At 33.6% G+C, this 10,901-nt stretch overlaps 1 protein-coding gene across 2 annotated transcripts in view; it reads left to right on the top strand.

Moving 5' to 3' along the window:
• Positions 1-10,901, top strand: part of SLC39A10 (solute carrier family 39 (zinc transporter), member 10) — a 59,895-nt gene that overhangs the window by 40,849 nt on the left and 8,145 nt on the right. For both annotated transcript variants that reach the window (XM_008563253.1, XM_008563248.1), the window contains exons 6-8: positions 1,205-1,325; positions 1,712-2,080; positions 3,222-3,302. In XM_008563253.1, the coding sequence (XP_008561475.1) occupies positions 1,205-1,325; positions 1,712-2,080; positions 3,222-3,302 (571 nt within the window). The remainder of the gene's footprint in view (positions 1-1,204; positions 1,326-1,711; positions 2,081-3,221; positions 3,303-10,901) is intronic.

Here is a 10,901-nt window from a genome sequence, read left to right on the forward strand (position 1 = left end):
TCTGAAACGTAGTTTATTGCCTATAAACAAAACTAACAACAAAAGAATGCCCTGCTAGTTGGTAAGCATCTCACAGAGAACACTGACATTTATTTTCACACTATTGTAATATACTTCATTGTTTGTTTTCTTAAATTAACATAGATTAGAGGCAGAAGTTTAAATTGGGAGAGTTGTTTGTGGTAGTTACATTGATAAAAGAAGAAAGTAAAAAAATCAAACTATTAAGGCATATGATAGGAAAAATTTAAACCTAAACAATGAAATATAATAATTAGTATTTATAAGTAATTGAGAAAAATTAAATTATGTTCACTGTCTGATTATGAAGTGATCAGATAGGAGCTTGTCTTTATTACAAAGCTATTAAGGGTTAGTTACTGTGATAGGTCATATTTATACACCACTTCATTTAATCCTCATAAGAATCTTATTTTCATTTTACAGAAGCGTATTGTATGTTCACTAGGTTTAACAAACTTGCCCAAGTCTCAGAAGTAAACTACAAATTTAGGATTCTAACTCAGTTTGACTCTGTCTATTATATTACATTCGGGGAAATGTGAGATTTATTTAAATACAGAATGAAATTCAAAGGAATAAGCTTTAGTTTTTTGGAACTTCCTGTTACCTGACACTATTTTTTTTTTTAATTTACACTATTAAATAGGAGAGATATTATATATATTTTGCACATTTCATTTGGTTTACATGTAATAATTACTATGTATTCTATTCTTAGCTTTAAATGAATTGAACCTCCTCTTAGTTGAGTATTCAAAAAAATACAAATTTATTCAAATTCTTTCCTCTAGTTAGATTCTTTAACTTCTAAAAAAATGTTCTGGGCCGGCCCGGTGGCGCACTGCTACAGTGCGCCGCTTGGGAGCACGGCGGCGCTCCTGCCGAGGGTTCGGATCCCACATACAGACCGGTTCCTGCTCACTGGCTGAGCGAGGTGCGGCCGCAACACCGAGGGTTGCGATCCTGTTGCCGGTCCTGGTCCAGTGCGGGCACGACACTGAGGGTTGCGATCCGTTGCCGGACATGAAAAAAGACAAAAAGGAAAAAAAAAATGTTCTCACCCTTTTTCTAAATAATTTATGTGTAAAGTTAATACCAGTTGTCTCCGTAAGTGTTAATAAGTTAATATTGTTGCTAATTATGGTTATAAATTTTATACTAATGTCAGACTTTTTTTCAGGGAAAACAGAAATGGTTTATGAAGCAGAGCACAGAAGAATCAACTATTGGAAGAAAGCTTTCAGATCATAAGTTAAATAATACACCAGATGCTGACTGGCTTCAACTCAAGCCTCTTGCTGGTAGACCATAGTTCTGACTAGAGAGAAACTTTTAAGACATAAAAATTGAAATTTTGCTTCTAAACTGTGTTTGTGTTTTTTGAAATTTCTTGTTTATGTGGCTTTTCTAATCCTAGTTCCTAACATATATTTCCTTAAATGTGAGTGCCCTAATTGTGATTTTGCTAGTTTAGTTTTGTTAATTTCTGCCTTAATTTTGATTGGACTCCAGAAAACATTGTTCTATTGAAATGGTGTCCAAATAATTTTAGGGAAATAATATTTAAGAATTTTAAAAGACATTTGTATAAGAAATGTTCATTATACTGCAGTTTTTCCAGAGTTTAAATTAGCAAATATGCAAGCATTTACTTGTTAATAAAGCATGTCCTTTGTTATAAATATAGGAACTGATGACTCGGTTGTTTCTGAAGATCGACTTAATGAAACTGAACTGACAGATTTAGAAGGCCAACAAGAATCCCCTCCTAAAAATTACCTTTGTATAGAAGAGGAGAAGATCATGGACCATTCTCACAGTGATGGATTACATGCCATTCATGAGCATGATCTCCATGCTACTGCACATAACCACCACGACGAGAATAAAACTGTGCTGAGGAAACATAATCATCAGTGGCACCACAAACATTCTCATCATTCACACGGTCCCTGTCATTCTGGATCAGATCTGAAAGAAACAGGAATAGCTAATATTGCTTGGATGGTAATCATGGGGGATGGCATCCACAACTTCAGTGATGGGCTAGCAATTGGTAAGTGGACTTGAAATTTGGGTTATAATTTGTCATTTTTTAAGATGATGACTTATTCCACTATGTCTATACTAATCTTATGAACTATAATACATAAGATTAAAATCTATCTGGAGTTTAACAAATGTGCTATCATACAGTACTCCTATCTTTTGATTTTTCTAAAGGCTATTTGTGTTTGATAGGTATATTTGGGGCTGTAAAGGAATAATTTCAGTGTTAGTTTTTGAACATGTAAACAAATGTCTATAATATACTCTTTAAGAACTTGATTTCTCATTCAAAGCAAAGTCACCATGTATCTAAAAGGCTATCTTAATGTTACATTATTAAATACATTTACATATCCCTGAAAGAGGACAGTTTAATTTTAATATTGGGTTTAATAAATTTTTCACATTTTTGAAAAGGTGAAGAAAAATTTTACAACATAAAAATCCTTTGTACCAAATTCAAATATATTAGAATTTTGCTAATATAAACTGGTATTACCAGTTTAGGAGGACATTAAATGTGATCAGTATGTGATTTTCTTTGAGATCCAGACTCTATTAATTACCCAGAAACAGGCTTTGTTTTCTTTCAGAAAGCAGAGACCATATTTTTGAATCCACAGTAGCTGTTACTACTAAAGAATAAAGAATTCTGCTAGTAGATCAGGTACATTAATACATCCAATCTCAGTTCTCAAGACCATCAGACAAATAATACTTTGTACCATTTATACTCTAAGCCTAGGAAAGTTTGGATAAGAATGCTAGCCATTTAAATATCTGTAAATATAAATGTGAGAGAGCAAGTGCAATCATAGACTTATAAGACTTAAAATTGAGCATCAAAGTATTACTCAGAGATTGAAACACTGAAAATTACTACTATTCCCAAGCTATTGGTGAGTTTGGTTACACAAATAGAGAGTTTAATTCAATTTGGAATATTGCTTTCGTTGAATAGGTCTTTCTCTGATTGTCATACACGTATTGTACCCTACTAAATGTTGGAAAACTGTAGTGTGTGTAAGATAGATGAGTCACTCATATATTACGTAATTAATTAGATAGGTGAAAGAGACTGTATCTATCATCATTAATGAAAATGGAAAACCAATTTTTCCTTTTTTTTTTTTTTCCATCCTACTCAGGAGCAGCTTTCAGTGCTGGATTGACTGGAGGAATCAGTACTTCTATAGCTGTCTTCTGTCATGAACTGCCACATGAATTAGGTAATATAACCTTAAAAATTTTCCCAGATTTTATTAAATCTAAGACTTCTTCAACTCTAAGTGAATCCAAATTTCAGTGATGTTAAAATGTAAAAAATGGCTGATGGCATGTGTAAAGTGTCATTAATTGTAAGACATATCCTGATGTTAAAATGTGAAAAAAACTGTGCTTAAGATTGATGAAATGTTGATTTCTTTGTGATTTTCTTTGCGTTCAGTAACATAATTATGCTATTATGATGAAGGATCATGGATTATGACTCATTCACTGAGTATATCTTTTAAAAAGAAGTACAATTCCTTAATTTTAATGACACATTTTGTTGTTAGCCCACTTAGATTTTATTTTATATACTGTGTAAACTATTTGTATTTTTTAAAGGATCAGGATAAAGTTTGTAGACTACATAATTGAAAGTTGTCCTAGATGTACCTAAGGCAGTCTTTCTTCATAAATGATGGAAAGATAATACTGATGTCCAAACAAGTGAACTGGATAGTTATTAAAGAAATTGGGATGCACTCTTGACTCTGTCACCTAACCAGTACCGAGGTTTTGGAATAATCATTAACTTCTAATCTTCTTATTTCATCTATAAAGTAAGAGGGCTGGATGATTTCTTTGTTTTATTTTATATATATGTTTAATATTTTATAATCTTAACATTCAAAAAGCTTGTGTTAGTTTCTTATGTGATTTTTAATAAAGTGGAACTAATACTCAAAAAAAGTTTGTTTAAACATTTTATGTATGTTTTCTTGGTTATTTTTGATTTCCACTATAATAATCGCATGTAAAACACTTGTTTAGGTTGGACTTTCTTCTTTTTTTATCTTTCTACTCACATCCATCTTCCTCTCCTGATACAGACAATCATTCTCTTATATTTATTGTATAATTGTTGTTAGGTGTTCCTAAACAATGTGTATTTTTGTTCTAAATGCACGTATTTTAATTTATGTACACTGTATTGTTATATCCCATTCTTTTTCTTACCTTATGTTATTAACCATTATATTTTTAGACCTCTATTCAGGTTATCATGAGTTAATTTAATTTGTTGCTTTTTCCCAGTACTCAGACGTGTGCTTTCACCACAGTTTACATATTTAGCACTTAGTATTGGACACACCTTGTGGTCTTTAAGTTCCTGTCACCACAGTGCCGCATTGAATATCTTGGTGCTTATTAACCCCTTGTGCTTATCAACAACTTGGTGCTTATCAACTCTTGAGAGAAAATCTTTTGGGTATATACTCAGGAACCGAATTGACGGTTCCTAGGATATGTATGCCTACAAAGTACCAGGTCACTGTCCAAAATGGCTACACTAATGTAATTTCCAACCACCAATTGGTGAGAGTTAACTGTGTGCCACATTCCTGCCAACAGTTGGCATTAACTTTATCAGTTTTTCCAGTTTAATAGGTATAAAATAATATTTCTTTGTTTTATTGGTATTTATTGGTTTACAATTATTATTAACTTTCTAGTCATGTGCAGTGGTGCTTTAGTTTTCTTCTTCCACAAATTGAAAAACAGTAGCTTGTTTTGAATAGAGTTTATTCATATAGTTTGCCTTAAAAATTAATAACTTCTTACATAAAGCAGAAAAATGTATTAGTCCATACTTGGTACTGATTCCTTAGGGCTTGATTCTAATTTTGCCAACTTTGTTTTTTTTTTTTTTTTTTTAAAGATGACCGGTAAGGGGATCCTAACCCTTGACTTGGTGTTGTCAGCACCGTGCTCACCCAGTGAGCCAACCTTCGATCCCTATATGGGATCCGAACCCGTGGCCTTGGTGTTATCAGCACTGCACTCTACCGAGTGAGCCATGGGCCAGCCCTAATTTTGCCAACTTTGGACACATAATCTTGCATCTGCTCGTGCCCCATTATCCTTTACCCACTGCCTTCATTGTTTTGCTTGGACAGTTTCCATGGTCTTTATGGTTTCATTCTGTTCCAGTTCGTTTCATATACCTTATTGTCAAATATATTTTCTTAAACAGGACATGGTTATGTAATCGAAGTCTTCCAGTAGCTTGCCTTAACATATAGAGTTAAGCTAGGTTCCTTAGTCCTACTTTCAATGACCTTTACTTCTGCCCTCTCCCTCCCTTCCAAACTGTCCTGCAGTACATCCTGTTGCATGTTTTCCATTTCATCTAAACACGATTCTCCAAGCATGCTAAAAAGTGAGGGTGCCTGAACTTGTTGCTTTTGCTTATACCATCCTCCTTTTTCATACCTCTATTTCTAGTTTACTGTGTTAAGAGTCTTTCTCTACCTTGATTACTGTCCTCCCCTACCTCATGCCTTGGATTCCTCTTTTCTAAACTTTATCACTTACTTTCTCTAGGTTCTTTTTTTGATACTTACTATATTGCCTTTTTAGATGTCCTTTTTCTTAAACTGTAGTGTTTTTGTGTGCAGATACTACTCCTACATCTTATATTTTTCTCTAACAAATACTGCCTTTAGCCCAATTCCATAGTAATATAAATCAAGACTTTCTTTTGTTTTTTATATATAAGTAAGATATTGCCTCATATTTTAATCTTTCACTTAAAAAAAAAAAACTTTCTAACAGACTTGGATAATCACACACACAACCATAGTATACTAGGAAACCTCCAAATTCCTTTTCTACCCATACACCCACTGCCCCCTAAATGGAATATGCCAAGCCACTTTGTGTTTAAGTGTGGTTTTATTGAATTGCCCTAACCTCGAAGAATCCACTTAGGCACAGAGTTGAAAATAAGGAGTTTTGGAGATTAGGATGGTTGCCTTCTTACTATTACTCCTTTTTTTCTATCTGTAGTTTCTCATAGAAGGAATGGCACACAAGGAATGATAACTCCATGTAGAACAAATGCACTACATATGTTAATGGCTAGGTAAGCCCCTGGTACCCAATCCAGAGCTCTGGCAAAAAACTGGATTGGAGAACTCTACTTGGGTCAGGACCCCTCAGAGAGTTGTACAGACTCAAAACGCCTACCTGTTTTACCAGAGGTTGAGATGTTGCTACTGCTGTGAGAAGAAACATTAATCCAAAGTATACTGAACTTTGCAGTCGGAAAAGGAATGTAACTTCAAGAAAATGTATATTTTCCCCCAATGCCTAGTCCTAAATCGATATAAACTGCCCCATATGCTAGCTGGATAGGCCACTAGGGAAGAAAGAACATAAAGAAATGACCCAGCTTCCTCCTATGGGGGTTACAGAAATGTTCTGGCTCTTGTGTCCATCAACAAGATAGGATGTGGTCTACTGACCATAAATAAAGGAAGTAAAAATGTGATTGTGGAGCCTAACTTTTGCCATTAAGGCATAGTAATGGTGCACATTGGTAAAATAAGGTCAAGTGAATGTCCCTACTCTGATCAGATCACCTACTCTTACTCATTTGAAGAGGAACAGGATGTGGAGAGAGGCATAGAAGCTGCTGCTTTAGTACTCCAATGCACAGAGAAGTTTCCTGTAGGCAAGAGATAGAAACATGATGGCAGGTGGATAAGGGAGAAGGCCTCTCCCAACTTCATAGATTAAGATGGTTACAAAGCAGCATAAAACATCACGTTTCAGGATAATTTATTTTCTCTAAAACCTGTTTTTCCCTAGTTACATTTTTTATTATGAATTCTGAAAACTATTTAGAGATTTCTGTACTAACGTCAGAACCTGAGGGGAAAAACATGTGTTTAAATTACCTTGCAATGCATTGGAGGCTGACCCTCAATCAGTCAGTAATTCTAAGTTCTAGTGTTCTTCTTCTGAACAGATTGCTGTTTCTCCAGGGGTGTACCATGTCTGTTTTTTGTTTGTATTAGGAATGTAATATGAAGAATCATCCTTAGAACTTTAGAATAGCATACATCTCAGGGAGATTCAGTCTTAAGCAGTGTGAAGAAATTGAAACCATCCAAGAAAATAGCAAACCCACATCTCTCATTTCATGTTTGCTCTGGGTTGTGGTAATGGGTGAAATTGCCTGAATTATTAAGTCACTACTCTCTCTTTTCTGTTTTTGCCAAACATGTGTAGCTGAATTTAAGCAAGTTACAATATTACTTTGTTGTATTCTCTTCACTTTTTTTCACCTTCCTTCGGTAGGGAGCTGTATAAGCATTTGAAAAATAATTTATAAGAAAGCCTCCAAGAAAAGGAAAAATGAGTGGGGATAATCCAGAAGGGCAGATAACCCGAACTTTCTTCTTAATGATGAGTAATGTTTTTCAACTTCAAGGAAATAACATTTTGATAAATAAATCTAGCCATATTATTAAGAATCAGCTCAGAGAGATTATAGTGCTGTACATTTTTCCTTTCCTCTCAAGTCTATTAAGGGTTAAATAGAAATTCAAAATAAGATTTTCATAATGTGCTAAATCATCCAGGGAAGATTGAACAGTCACTGTATAGATTTATATAGAGTTTTAATGTGTATACAAGCATTATTTCAAATAAGAATTAAGAACCTTAAAAATATATTTGTTGATGTTAGCAGATGTTAACATAACTATAGCACTGGATCTCATTAATTTAACAGTTTTGGCAGGCATACTTCATTTATTGTGCTAATGATATCCTTTGTCAGCAGGAAGGAAGGAATATTGATTTATCAAGAGATGAATAGATTTGCATGTTCAGTATAAATCTCAGTTGTGGGGATTCCTTTGACTTACTTTTTAAATGTTTATATAGGTTCTTACGGAGAAGGGAGGTGGAGAAAAAGAGAGAAATATGCAGAAACCTCCTTTGAGAATTTATAATTTTAGATTAGGCCAAAGATATATTTTAAATGAAATAATTCACTTGGTACAAAGATTATACAAAAACCGTTTGTATATTGCTATATGCTAGCAATCAGCAATTATAAATTGAAAATTTTATGTATATGCTATATGCTGGCAATCAACAATTATAAATTGAAAATTTTAAAAAGTACTATTTACAATAGCACCAAACATGAAATACTTAGCTTAAATCTAACAAAATATGCATAGAATCTATATGTTGAAAACTACAAGTCACCAACAAAAGAAATCAAAGGAGACTTAAATGAGTTATACCAGGTTCAGGCACCAGAAGACTCAGTATTTCTAAGATGTTAATTCTTCCTATAGATTCAGTGCATTCCCTATAAAAAACCCAGCAAGCTTTTTTTTTGCAGAAATGAATGATCTTTTTAAAAATGTTATATGGAAATGGAATGAAACTTGAATAGCCAGAAGAATTTCGAAAAAGGACAACAAAGTTGATGTCAAGACTTTCTATGAAGCCACAGTAATCAGAACAGTTCATATTGGTGAAAGAATAGACACATAAAGAGAACAGACACATAAATCAATGGAACAGAGCATGGAGTCCTCATATATATATGGCAATTTAGTTTCAACAAAAGCGCAAAGAAAATTTCATGTAGAAAGGACAGTCTTTTCAACAAATGTTACATCAATGTTACATCAGTCATCCACTTGCAGAAAAGATCTTTGACCCATACCTAACTCCAGAGACAAAAATGAACTCAAAATACATCATTTATTTGAATGGAGAATCTAAAAATATAAAACTTCTAGAAGAAAACATATCTTTATGTTCTGGGTTAAGCAAACTGCTTTTAGGTACAGCACTAAGAAACCATGATCCATTAAGGAAAAAAGTATTAAAATGGACTTTATACAAATTAAGAACTCTTCACAAAAGACAGTTAAGTGAATAAAAAGACAAGCCACGAACTGGGGAAAAAATTTGGAAAATACATATTTGACAAAGGACTTTTAGAATTGAAATATTTAAAGGCCTCTCAACTCAATAACAGGAAAACACTACCAAAAAAGATGGGCAAAAGATTCAAACAGACATTTCACTAAAGGTATACAGATGGCAAATAAACACATGAGATTTCATATGCTGAGTTTGTCATGGGCTGGTAAGGATGTAGAACATTTAGAACTGCCATACAATGCTGTAGGAATGTGATTTCTTCTAAAGGTATAAATACAGTTACTATATGGCCCAGCAGTCCCACTTATAGTTTACCCAAGAGAAATGAAAACGTATGTTGACACAAAAGCCTGTTTATGAATGTGTACAGTGGCTTTCTTCCTAATTGCCAAAAACTATAAACAACCTAAATGTCCTTCAGCTAGTGAATGGATAAACAAACTGTGTGGTTCATATATGGAATATTACTGAGCGTTAAAAAGAAGTAATTTTTTGATATGTACAGTAACATGGATGAATCTTACATGAATTATCCTAAGTGAAAAATCTAGACTCAATAGACTATGTACTGTATGATTCGTTTATATGATGTTCTGGAAAAAGCATTACTATCGGGACAGAAAACAAATTGGTTATCCAGGGGTAAGGAGCCTAGAAAATTCGGGGGAGTAGTGAAATAGTTCTATATTTTGATGGTGGATATGGTTACATGATATGTGTATTTGTCAAAATTCATAGAACTCTACATCAAAAAAAAATTGTATACGTAAGTTGTACTTCAGTTTTTTAAAGTATTAAATAAAAGTAGTTTATCTTGAATCTTGATTAGTTAATTCCTGCTGTTTGATTGTTACTCAGTAGTTAAGTAAATCATCTTGCTATCCAGTAATATATCAGGAGAGGCAACAAGTTGATGTAGTTTGTACCTATGACATTTGTTCATTGAGTATTAAATAATGCTCCTTTTTAAACCACATTATGAAATTATAAAAGAAACAATGTATTTTATAACCTAAAAGACAGTTCTGTAGTCTCATTTTGTATTACCTAACCTTCTGCTAAGTGAAATTGCACCTTTAACACAGTTGGTGGGTGAATAATTGAAAATATGGAGGGGAAATTTGTGGAGGAAGAACTTAAGGAGCTCTTTCCTTAGAGAAAGCTAAGAAAGAAAGACTGGAGGAAATTAAACAAAACTCCAGGAAAGAGAAGAGATAAAAGCTGATATTAAATCTAAGTCTCAGCAGAAGAATTAAGGTATTTAGGATCACAGGGGGAAAGATATAAGGAGAATAATATTAGGTAGAAACGAGAATGGCAGTTTAGAAGCCAGTGGTACCTAATCTCAAGTGCATTAGTTTAACTTTCTAAAATAGTGTTGCAGTATGTAGTTCGTAGCAATTTGTGGGAACATGAAAAAGTAATGACTTGCACTAATTTTTGTGTTGCTAACTTCTACTTATTTGTTATAGACTAGGACCTTGTAACCATGAGAGTTATGGAAAGAACAAATCATGTATTTTTAGATATGTAGATTTTAAGATCCTTTCTTAAAAGAAACAAGCCTAGTCAGTATTCTGTAATTGGATGTTTGTACATTGAATAACTAAAACAAACAAAATTATCAGTAAAGGTATTGATTTTTTTTGTTTTGTTTTGTTTTTGGTGGCTCGCCAGTACAGGGATCAAACCATGGACCATGGTGTTAACCAGCACTATGCTCTAAACAACTGAACTAATAGGCCAGCCCTAGGCTATTGCTTTGGGCCCTTTAGCTTCAAGACTTATCTCTAGCAGCATTTTGCCCTTCTATTGATATCTCTCTGAGCAGTAATTAATCTCCCCCCCCCCCCCCCCCC

Source organism: Galeopterus variegatus, unplaced genomic scaffold (assembly GCF_000696425.1).
Source record: "Galeopterus variegatus unplaced genomic scaffold, G_variegatus-3.0.2 Scaffold172, whole genome shotgun sequence".
In the NCBI taxonomy this organism is placed as follows: Eukaryota; Metazoa; Chordata; class Mammalia; order Dermoptera; family Cynocephalidae; genus Galeopterus; species Galeopterus variegatus.